The sequence below is a fragment of the Phocoena phocoena genome, chromosome 1 (assembly GCF_963924675.1).
Source record: "Phocoena phocoena chromosome 1, mPhoPho1.1, whole genome shotgun sequence".
NCBI classification, from domain to species: Eukaryota; Metazoa; Chordata; class Mammalia; order Artiodactyla; family Phocoenidae; genus Phocoena; species Phocoena phocoena.
Genome location: NC_089219.1, coordinates 9,515,558 through 9,528,062, shown reverse-complemented (window position 1 = coordinate 9,528,062; position 12,505 = coordinate 9,515,558). Strand labels below are relative to the sequence as shown.

General features: G+C 40.4%; 1 protein-coding gene across 2 annotated transcripts in view; it reads right to left on the bottom strand.

Annotated features, from left to right (window-relative positions):
* The window catches only part of VPS13D (vacuolar protein sorting 13 homolog D), a 239,477-nt gene that overhangs the window by 156,616 nt on the left and 70,356 nt on the right, over nt 1–12,505 (bottom strand). For both annotated transcript variants that reach the window (XM_065885784.1, XM_065885795.1), the window contains exons 31-36: nt 11,288–11,421; nt 8,884–9,039; nt 7,501–7,711; nt 6,892–6,966; nt 4,076–4,282; nt 2,544–2,633 (exon numbers count right to left, since the gene is read on the bottom strand). In XM_065885784.1, coding sequence (XP_065741856.1) covers nt 2,544–2,633; nt 4,076–4,282; nt 6,892–6,966; nt 7,501–7,711; nt 8,884–9,039; nt 11,288–11,421 — 873 coding nt within the window. The remainder of the gene's footprint in view (nt 1–2,543; nt 2,634–4,075; nt 4,283–6,891; nt 6,967–7,500; nt 7,712–8,883; nt 9,040–11,287; nt 11,422–12,505) is intronic.

Below are 12,505 nucleotides of genomic sequence, written 5' to 3'. Positions count from 1 at the left end.
CTAAAAGAACACAGGAAATAAGACATCTGCTCAGCAGATATCAAGAGTTTACAGGGGAACACCATTCACAAATGCTCAGCAAGGACATACTATAGCTAATAGCTTTCTATTTCCAACTTGATTTTGCAATGGAAACACCATCTTTAGCTGCAGGTCACCTTACAAATGTCTGTGCTGTCTCAAGGACATGAGTACAAGAGCACACATGCACCCCAACCATGGTCTCCCAGAGGTGGGAGGAAGGAAGGCAGGGGGTATGTGCCCTCTTCTATTTAAGAGCAGGCAAGACCTGTTTTTGATATATTCAAGTAGAAAAAAGTGTCTCAGACTCAGGTTGGAAAAAAAGTGTCAGCAGCTGAAGTAACTATTAAATTTGATTACCCTGCTTACATCAAGAACCCATTGGCTGAATAAATAGGTATACTTGAAATTCATTAACTTAAATTTTTCCCAATTTTTATTTTAAAACGTGTCATATGTACAAGAGTTATATATAAACAACATATATGTATGGTTTAAAGAATAAGATTACTGCAAACACTCACGTACTCACTATTCAGCTTAACAGAAAATTATATGTGCCTTTGAAGCCCCTGAGTACCACTCCCCACCAAACCTCTTCCACCCGACTCCAAGTAACCATTAGCTTGAATTTTTAATCATTTCCTTGCTCTTTATACTTTTACCACCTAGGCATACATTTCTTAAGAATACATAGTTTGTCCTGTTAGGGATCTTCACATAAACAGAATCCAACAGTGTGTATTCTTTTTTTCTTTTTTTTTTCATTTATTTATTTATTTGGCTGCGTCGGGTCCTAGTTGCAGCACGCGGGATCTTTGTTGCATTGCCCCACAGCATGTGGGATCTTAGTTCCCCGACTAGGGATCGAACCTGCATCCCCTGCACTGGAAGGGGGATTCTTAACCACTGGACCACCAGGGAAGTCCCTGTGTGTATTCTTTTGTAAGTTTCTATTTTTGCTCAATAGCATTCTTTGAGATTCACTCACACTGACGCCATGTAGCTGTGGTACATTATCTTCACCACTGAACTGTAATCCACTTATGACCGTACCACAGTTTATTTATCTATTCTACTGCTAGGAGACATTTCACTTGATTCCAGTTCTGCCGCTATTAGGAAGACCACTCTGGAAGCAGTCTTGTACTTGTTTCCTAGTACTCATAGACAGGAGATTCTCTAGGGTACAGGTCTAGAAGAAGTATATTGAAGGATTGCTGAGTATGCTTCTAAGTCACGTCAAACTGTTTTCCGAAGTGGCTGTCCCAATTTACAATTCTGACAGCAGGAAGTAAGAGTTCTAGGGCTCATATCTTCACCATACTTAGTAGTGTCACACTTCCTTTTTGCCAGTCCATTGGGCGAGAAAAATGGTATCTCACTGTAGTTTTAATGACAACTTTTCCAGGCCAGTTAACTTTTAACAGTTTTCTAAATACACTCCATCGGCCACAGATGAGGTGATTTACCAATACATATCCAATCTAACATGTAGCATAATGTCGGTACATTCATCTCCTCACACCATTTAGCATTAGTGACCTGAATGTGTTCATGCAACTTTAAAAGTAAGCAATATTTGCTCTGGGAAAATAAGTGATTCTCAAAAAAATAGCTACCATATGCCCTGTAAAACTTTCTCTTAACTAGCAAGGCTTGGGCCATTATTCTAAAGTTAAACATTTTGAACAATTAGGAAATAAGAGTGTTGCCTTTAAGTGAATCCAGATCAGAGAGGGGAGAATGTTAACTAACATATACAATCGAATGTGACACGTACTCTAGAACAATCAGCAACAGCACAACACACTGGAAGCTTAACTTTCCAGTGACATCAAGGGAGCAACCCCTCTTCGACACAACTTGGTTTACTCCACCCACACCTACGAAGAACCCTCTTAAGGCAAAGAACGTCGCAGCTCAAACTATTCAGCCCTGATACAGGATGGTTCCTGAATGTCCATCTGTATAGGCCCTTACCTTGGTCTTTCCAATGGAAGGAAAGAAACCTGAAAATGCCTTGTAGTATATCCAAGTTTATGTCTCTGGAAGAACAGCTTGCCCTGATCAACTGTGTCCTAGCCTAGGGAGTAGGTACGGCAGGTTATACATTGTCACTGACTCAGTACTCTTCTAATGAGACAAACAAGTCCAACAGGGAGTGAGGAGGCCTGAAGTTTAAAATGTTTATGGGCTTAAAATCTCACTTGAAATTTAGCTACTATCAGGGCCAGACGAATGATCCTTCACAATTCAGCAATTTCATGTTCTGAAATAAGCCAAACTCCAGGATGAAAAGGAATTAACTACCAAAACTTCTTTTTAAAGAATTCAGTTGTGACTTATCAAATATATTCTTAGAAATATGAAAAATCTGTATCTTTCGTGCTTGTGCAGTCACTTATTTTTCACCTTTCCCTGTCCTATCCCACCCCTTTGCCTCACGTAGAATTTATGTAGAAATAGGCCCAGGCAAATGTCGAAGTGTATTTTTTAAATCCCATGATAATTATACTGACCTGACAGAGCACGGTTATAATAATCTCCAGAAAGGGTGAAGTGGGCATAGCCTTCAGGGCTAGTTCTTACATGCTGCAGAAAATTCAGACCTGCAATGAAAGCAAATCTTATTGCAGTGGCAGGGCGGGAACAACCAAAACTTTCTTTTGCTGACAAATCATATAAAAGAGACGTTAGAAAAACAAACACATAGATACAGACAACAGAGTAGTGGTTACCAGAGGGGAAGGGACAGGGGCGAGAGCAGGGGTGATCAACTGTACGGTGATGGACAGAAGCTAAAGTTTTGGTAGTGAGCACACGGTAACGTGTACAGAAATGGAAATATAATACTGTACACGAGAAGCTCATATAACGTTATAAACTGATGTTACCTTAATAAAAATAAAACAGAGATGCTAGTTACAGCTACCACTGATGATCTTATAGGAGAACACACAGATGTATCAAAATTTGATATTTTGTTCATCATGGTTTTTTTTAATAAATTCTGATTTTTAAAAATACTCCATTAAAATATCATTCATCTTAATTACTGAGTTTTGTGGTACCCCTTTAAATGTTGTGAATGAGGTAAATGCCTCATTTGCCCCCCCACCAATACCAGCCCCAGCATCCAGGTGTATCTCAAGCCTGTGGGAACAGTAAAAAACATTTCTACCTGAATATCTGAGAAGAAGGTAGAGTAATGAGAACAGTCATGCCTTCATAAATATTAGCTCAAAATTTCAAGATTACCGTAGAAAACTAAGAAATAATTATTTTCTGCAGAAAAGATACTCATGGAAACAGTCAAAATTCCAGTTGTTAGTTTCAATCAAGTGGCCCTTGTGGTGCCTAGAAGCACAGGGAAAAGGAAAATCTCTACAATGTGTAAAAGGTCAAATTAAATCCCCAGAACCAACTTTTCCTTGAAGGGAGAAGAGGCTAGCAAGATCAAAACAAAAGAAAATTAAAAGTAAACCCATCGGTGAGATTCTCCTTTACTCTCCTCAGAAGCCTCATCCGACACAGCTTGCAAAGATGCGATTGAGGATAAAGCCCTCCTGCCCTGGTCTCCACTCTGCTGAAGGACGGCTCTCAGGTGAATAGGGTTTCACCTCCTACCTGGCCTACGGAGGAGACTCTGGTGAGCCTCTGTGTTTTTTAATTTTCAAAAGACATACAGCTTGGAAACATTACTTTCTAAGCTTATCTTTTAAATTCCTTTAATCACAGTACTCCCTACAACCTTTAGATACACGAAAAGATAAACAAAATGGAGAGATCAGGAATTATTTAACTAGAGCTGTTAAGAGAACAGAAATTTCATCAATGACAATTTCTATTATTCCCAAGCCATGGTCTGAAGGCCACATATGGCAAATAAATACACGTTTCTTTAAAATAGAAATAATGGAAAACATATGTAAAACCATCATCTAAATTTCTCCCGTTCTATTAAGTACGGGAGAGCATGAACAACGTGAAGAAAAGACGGTGGTTCACTGCACATCTTCTCGATGAACCTGAGGGTCGGGCGAGCACTCACGGGAGAAGGTGAGCTCAGCGAGAGGGACGTCGCAGTCCATGCAGTCGTCGATAAAGCAGATGCACACGCTCTCAGCTTTCATCTCCACGCCCGAGATCAACCGTGCCGGCGCAGCCACCTGGCCCTCTCGGCTGTTAGAGGCCAGGGAAAGAGACGTCAGGGGTTCAGCATTCTTGAACAACCAACTTGCTGCCTTTTTCAGTTGACCTGCAAAGAAATTAAAAGGTGATCAGTTCAATCCGTTCCCACAGCTACTCAAGCAAATCAGAGAGGAAGCAGAGAAATACACTTGATAGGGACCTACTGGACGGCCCAGGAGAACCTTAGTGCCGGACAGACATAACAAAGAAAAAACAGCACAGTAACAGGAATCCTGCTCTTCAGCGGACACAACGAGGCCCCCTTTACTGCACACCTCTGCTCAGCTTACCGCACCTTTCACGACCTGGCCCAAAATGTCTCCAGGAAGCCATCCTTCCTCTACTGTGACATCTGCTGAAGGAGACGAGAAAAGAGGAAAGGAGAGGATCCAACATTCCAGGTGCCACTCGGTACTATACTTAACCTTCCCTATGTAGTCTTGCATATCCTGATGTGCTGCTTTGTTAAGTGTTCTCAAATGTCTTACGTTGTACATACTTTGTCTTCTCAACCATGTGTGTAATATAAAACTATTAAATAACACCCCCTGAACACAACCAGACTGCTAAAGCTAAAAAAGAACAGAACAAAGAAAAGCAATGCAACCCCACACTTACAAATTATCAGAGGCCAGTGCATGTAACGGTGGTAAGTGGTTAAGGGCATGGGCTTTGGAGCAAGATGGCCTGGCTTCTGATCTTGGCACTTACCAGCTGTCGGATCTTGGACAAGTTACTTGATCTCTCTATGCCCGACAGCACCCGCTTACAGGACGGACATGAGGAGGAAACAAATGAGTACGTGGGAGGTTCTCAGATCAGAGCCTGGCATATAACAAAGGCTCTATAAACATTAGTTGCTATTATCATCTTCATTATTGATGGAAATAAACCTTAGTTACTAAAGAAATAAAAATTGAAATCCAAAAGGCTCTTAGAAATTTTTCTAACGTGTTTGAATTGTTAAAGAAAGAGTAAAAGTAAGAAATGTAAACATTAAGGGGTATGAAGTTAATTAAACCAAGAAGCAATGATGACTAGGTAAAAACAAAACTAAGGAACACAAGATAACTAGGTCTACCTTCATTTTCTCCAGAGGAAAGAGACAGGTAATGCAAACAATTGTGATGAAACCATGTTAAGTGGTCAAAGTTTAACCTGGTACAATCCTTTTCAAAAAAGATTTGTCAATTCAAGCAAAGAGCCTGAAAAATATATCTCTATTCTCTGATCCAGTTTTTACAATATGAAGTCTCACTACCAAAGAAACAGTTAAAAGATGTAGACAAAAGTTCATACACAAAAATATTTATTACAGAATTGTGTATGATAATGAAAGAATGAAAAACAACTTAAGAATGGTTAAATCATAATGTATCCTCTGATCAATGTAAAAAAATCAATGTTTACAAATAATGTTAATGACATGGGAAGACGCTGCTATTAAGTATGTATTTTAATAAAATTGTAATTATAATTCTATAAAATTGTTATTTGCAATACGATCTACCAACATGTATAATATTACGTGTGTATATATATATATACATACACACACACACACACACACACACACACACGTGTGTTGGATACACGGGCATACCTCGTTTTATTGCATTTTGCTAATACTGTGCTTTTTACAAATTGAAGATTTGTGGCAACGCTGTGTCGAGCAGGTATACCGGCACCATTTCCCAACAGCATTACTTAATTAAGATATGTACATTTTTAAGACATAATGCTACTGCACACTCAACAGACTACAGTATAGTGTAAACGTAACTTTTATATGCACCGGGAAGCCAAAATATTTGTATGACTCGCTCTATTGCAATATTTTCTTTATTGCGGTGGTCTGGAACTGAACCCCCAATATCTCCAAGGTCTGCCTGTATACAGTACATAGAGAAATAAAAAGAGAGAATATACATGCAAGTATCAAGACTGGGAAAAAATACAGCTCTTGCTGTATCTCTGATTTGAAGAGAAAGGGGAACAAAGAGCGAGGTGGAGAGGTAGTGTGATGAGGTGGAGAGGTAGTGTGATGCAGTGGAAAGAACACGGGCACACCTGGCTTTAAACCCATCCCACCCCGCATTAAAAGGTGGCCTGAGATGAGTTTATGTACCCTATCTGAGCCGGTTTCTCCAACTGGAATGAGGGTAATGATGCCTGCCTCCAAGGGTATGAGGATTCAACAAGAAGCAGGACTAGGCCCAGAGGAGCTCAATAAATGGCCATGCCTACCAGCGTCACCGCCATTACCACTCCCACTAGCAACAGTGCTAACATCTACAGAGCACATGCTGTGTGTCAAGTACCTTCTCATGTCCTTTGCATAGAGTGACTTCTTTATTTCAAACCTCTGAGGGATGTCCTCTTATCCTCACTCTACAGATAAGGAAGCACGGGTACAGAGACATGAAACTTGCCCAAGTCACGAACAAGTAGCCAGCAGGTGGCAGAGTAAGGACCTGAAGTCAGGCAGTCAGCTCCAGAGCCCACAGCCATGTCCACTATAAAATCCTGTGTCTCATTATTACTGGCCCAAGGTTATCTTCAGCCCACAGAAAATCATGGAGGGTCTCCAAAACACACTCCAGCTCATGGAAAGATAAACATTATCAAACATTATCAAGATAAACAGCTGATAAAGGAAAGCCTTATTCAAATTACCTTGACACACCAAGAGAGCTTTGCGGCAGTCATCCATGCCAAACCCCAGCTCCTGCAGTCTAGCCAGTTGTAACTCTGGCAGGGGGGAAATGGTACATATATTTTTGTAAGTAATTTAATGTAAATTAACCCACAGACTAATTGAAGTAAAAAAGAACCAAAAAAAACAAGAAAAGCAATTCAGAAACTGGGGACTCAAACACTGCACTGCTATAGGCAAAAGTAAGCTCCTAATTAGAATTTGTCAACTGTACCCTGAAATTTTTAAGTCTTTTCCCTATATTGGCTGTCTTTTAAATGCTTACAATTGAAACTTAGTATTATTATCCATATAACTTGGGAGGAAAACTTGAAGTTTAAAACTAAACCTTAGCATTATCCATATCTCTGGAAGAAACTGTAAAAGGAAAACTACTGTAGGCTAGAACAGTTGGTTTGGGCTGTTTATTTTTAAATTAAAAAAAATTAGACAGTCATACTTATGACCTACAATTATACTTAATGACACAATTATACCCTGAACAATTTAACTGTGCAAAAGAAAATCTGAAAAGTTAAAAAGAAGGGGAGTTTTGGGAAGACTGAGTGGGTTTTATGGTTAATACCTACCCAAGACAGGATCTAAGGTGTGTCTTGTCCCTTCTCTGATTTCCTCTCCCCTTCGAGATGCACCAGGAAGGTAACTGCTGAAGGAGTTAGCGTCCAAGGCCACTGTGTCTGGTACTGCAGCATTAGCTTGCTCTGGGATGGATTTTGCAATGGCAAGAAACAGCTGAACATCATTATAGGAGAGTCTGATATCCAGGGCCTGTAACTGAATCTAACAAAATTTAAAAGGTGGCAGTTTTTAAAGTTGCACTTGCTTTTGTGTCCACACCTCTTACAGGTATCACTCTAATTCAAGTTCTAGCAATCCAACAGACATTTCTCATTGTGAAGACAGGGGAGATCTTGAAATTAAGCATTAATAGCCATGAGGTAAAATGTCCCAGCTGTGAGGTCAAATGTCACAAAACTGTACCAAATACAAAATACTAAGCAAGGAAAATTACTAGAGCACTTAATACTTCAGTAGAATGATTTTCATACAAGCACATTAATCATCAAAGCAGAGAATCGGAGAATGGCTCTGGTGGAGACAGGATCACCTATTAGCAACACTCTGTTAATCCATTTTGTTTTGATCTATTTAATTTTTTAAAATCTCTGACCACCCAACAAAACTTATCTCTCCTTTATTCAAACAGAACTTTAAATGAGTCATGTTCCACATTAATACTTCTGAAAATCTGGTCCTCCTCAGACAACAGCAACTCAGCTACCACCGGTAAAAGCAGTACAGACACCAACACAAGACCACTTTAAAATGGGATGTCTGTTTGAAGTCTGGGTATAGTGCTTTATTACTTTTCATTATTTTTGAAGCCCGAAAATCAGAATGGCTTTTCTCTCTCTTTCAATCCTCCTACGGTTCAGATGGATTACTAATTAATGATTCCCCCTCTACCGAAGAAATATAACATCAGTCTTAAGCCGTCCTTGCCTGGCTTCACCTGCTCTGCTTCTCCTCCCCTCTCCTCCTCACTGCCCTATAGACTTCTTTCTTCTAGTGAGACCTCCCTCGGTCTCAGGTCTGCTGGGCCATTTCTGCCCCTGACTCTGCTGCTTCCTAATTTGGAATGCTCTCCTTCTCGGCCTATTTACATCCTACCCCTCTGATCAGACTCACTTTTAGCTTCACTCACAGTCAATATTCCTAACTCTGCTTTCTGTAAAGTTTTATAGAACTTCAAGATCACACCAGACAATTAAAAGGTCTTTTATCCTCCACAAGACTGAAAGATCTTCTAGGGCAGAGACACTGTCATATTTATTTTGTATTTGCTGAAATAACGAAAATGTTGTTGAGTTTGGCAGAGTTAAGTAAGCAGTTCAAGCAAAGGAAAGTGTTTGCGAGTGTCTCAGTGTGTTACACAGATTTGTCATCATTACCTCTAAGACAGGTGGGAAGTCTTCACTATTGAATGCATCCATCAATCCTGAACTATTCTGATAAGAAGAATTCCCCACCAGCTCCACTTGAATTTGTACTGGATCAACAATTGAAAGAGCTGTGTCTTGCTCATTTCCTAGTCGGCATGAAAACACCTAGAGAGTGAAATGCAATATGGCAGGAATTAATGTCTGATTCAGGAAGAGTCTAACCATCAGGAGAAAAGGAGAGCGTCTCAGAAGCACTCAGCCCTATAATATCAAAAGCCCAGAGCAACCACTGAAATGAACATTGTGAAGAGGGAGGCTGAGGCTCTCACCACTGCCAGGAGCGCAGTGGTTCGCCCGTGGGAAAGGCAGTTTAGCAACATGTAACAAGAGGCTTAAAAACATCACACCCTTTGATCCAGTAATCCTACTTCTTACTAGGAACTAGCCCAAGGAAATAATGCAAAACATAGAAAAATTCACTAAACCGTTATTTAACAGTTAATCAAAAAATTAAGAGCAACCAAAGTTTTATCACATCTACTCGGAATATTTTGTGGCCATTTAAAAGGAACGGTTTAAAAGACCATATGAAACATAAGAAGACAGTTACAATACCGGTTATGTGAAAAAGCAGCCCAATCAAAATAATATTACGTCGTAACTACAAGGAAAGAAACACATCAAAATGTCAAGAGAGATTATGTAAGGTGGGATAGGTGATTTTTCTCCCCTCCCCTTCCCTAATTTTATGTAATACAGTTGTTACTTTCACAACTGAAAATAAATACATTAATTTTTGAACCTAGGTGAAAGGTACACAGGGGTTCATTATATTATTGTTTACTTTGTGTATGTTTGAAATGTTCTATAATTTTTAAAAAAACATATTTATGGGGAGAGAAAAGGGAGGGAGGACTCCCATCCTAGGACCAAATTATGTTGCACGCTCAAGAAGACAGAAGAAAGCATTGCTTTGGTCTCCCTTGCTCCCTCCCCGCTTTTTGGCATTTTCTAGTGCTACTGAAAAACATGCGCCACCAAGGCCCTCTGCTGTATTCGAGATTAACTCATTTTGCTTTCTTTGTAAGTTCTCCCCCAATGATGTATTAGGGCGGTCTTAAAATTCAGATCCAATTGTGCTGCCTAAAGAACAAGATTGAAAGGAATTTCCAGGAATCTCAAATATTTTGCCATGTAGTTTTTCTAAGGCTTTGGAGCAGGAAAGTTTCATTTTCCTTTTTCCTTCAGGGGCTTCTGCTACACAAAACCCAATTGTACCTGACAGTTCATTAATTAATCACTAAACTTTTCCATTCAAAGCTGCTATTGTGGTGGCTTGGAAAGCAGATGAATCGCAATTTCATGACCAACTCACATCACATCACACCAGTGTGCAAATCCCTCTCCTCTCACACTGAGGTTTCTTTACATGAGAGAAACAAATGGTAGAGAAATAAAATCTCTACAGGTTTTAGTCAGCTATTTCTGACCAGAAAAAAAAAAAAAGAAGTTCCATATGCTGCTGACAGTGAAAATAATTTTTGTTCGTTCAACCTCTGAAATACCACTGGAAAGAACTGGGTATGAAAAAGCTTAATCATAAATGGGAAGGAAATGATGAGTATCCCTACCCAAATATTCTAATATTCTAACAAGAGGAATGTTAGTTGAGATCAGTGACTTAAGAACATTTGACAGAGATAATAATCTACCTCGTTTCTCCTTCTGTCTCCACACATCCTGGCTTAAAAAGAGGCAGAGCAGTTTCTGCTGGACATTGTATAATGTAATTTTCTGGCTACAAAAGCCATCCCAGTGCAAATTAGCCCCTTCATGAGATCAGATCAGAGCCACAAGCACCTCTATTAGAGACTCAGTCCTTTAGGTCAGGCCTGACTCTCTAGACGTGCCCTTTTATACATCAGATATTCCCAGAAGGATAACACAAAAAGTCCTTAACAATTTTATAGACAAGTTTCCATGACCATAAAGCCCTAGGTCTTTGGAGGGACAAGCACTGAACGTGGGGGAAGGGGATACAGGAGCAACAAGGACCCCTTCCTCACCTTCACAGTTCGCCAGGGCCTAGACCTGCAGAACTAGAGGACACGACAAGGAGCCCGGCGGGGTAATGGGGACTAGAAGAGTTTCCTCGAACTTTCTGAGGAAGGGAGGGCAAGAGAGAAAGAGGTAAAAGTCCCTCCACACATTCACAGCCTGACACTGGGCAACTGAATTCACACATTAGAATAACCTGGTAGATTTGAGGAGAAAATGAAGAGACGAGGACAAGGGCCCTCCAATCCCATTCATTATTTCCCTGAATGAAAGTTTAGGAGGTAAAAATTCTCCTCCAGATGCTTTTCTCTTGAGCCAAACATTTAGTGTTTCAATCAACACACAGACTTCTTACCTCAATGCCGAACAAACTTCCTGAAAAGGGCCGATCGACAAACCGGGGCTTATAGGTGAGCACTGTGGTGCCTTTGAGAATGATGGCGTTGGTATCGAAGCAGGACACATCTTCAACGACCACAAACTCTGTGCCTGGAAAGGACAGCATTATCAAGTAAGCCAAAGCTGTGAAGTGGAAAGCAGCAGGCTGTCACAAACCAGGCAGCACGTTTACTGGGCGGGGGCTGACACATCGGCCAGAAAGGTACGTTCTGCAGGATGCCTGCCGACACTCGCTTCACTCCCACCCGAACAAGTCCTCTGTATCTGGCCAGCCACACCTGAGCTGACAGAGCACTGCACAGGCAGAAAAGACTGGGATGCAGTTTCTCTCTTTAGCATATAGTTCTAAGCTAGGTCTCCTGGGAGGCAGAACAGACATTCAGAAGCTCCCTCGCCAAAGGACGACCTGTTGTAAAAACCCAGGAAGTGGATTCAGATACTAATGCTGGTTAGGCAGCATGAAGCACTAGGTCGTCTATGTAGCTGCTTAAGTTGTTTACAAAGAATGTGGACTAATTTAACGTAGACTTTTTTTAATTAGTAGATACAGACACTTTTCTATTCATCTGTACATGGCAAATTTACTTTTCGTTTTCATCAAAAAACATGTATAAATTGAACTTTTGAAACTAAATCCACTTCAAGTGTAGTGTGCTCTCCAGCTTCTTCCAAACCACTGAGCAGTAGATAGGGTACATCACAGACAAAAAAATAAATAGTACATCTTAGCACAGTACATCTTATGTACAGATGTACTGTAAGAGTCTACTAGTTAACAAAAACTGTAGTAAATCTGCTTGTAAAGGTAAATATTCTTTTTGTAAAGAAAGTAACAATCCCCTCACTTATTTATCTTCTACACTGAGATTTCCACATACCACCTTTGCTTAAACTCTGTAAGGTACAACTGCTGAGGCCCTAGAGATCAAACAGAAAATTGAAGCAAGATTTAACATTGGGAAAAAAGACCACTGCCCAGGTAGGTATCCAGGCCAGGCATATGCATTAGGGCAGCAGAGGAGAGGGACTAGATCCTGAAGCCTAGTGTGGGCCAGCTCAGTGTGGGCCAGGCAATCCCACCTGAAAACGGAGGTCAGGAACTTTGACACCTGTTGGTCTGCAAAGGATGCAAATGTGTAAGAGTGCTCGTGTCAAAATGCAGAGGCAACAGAAA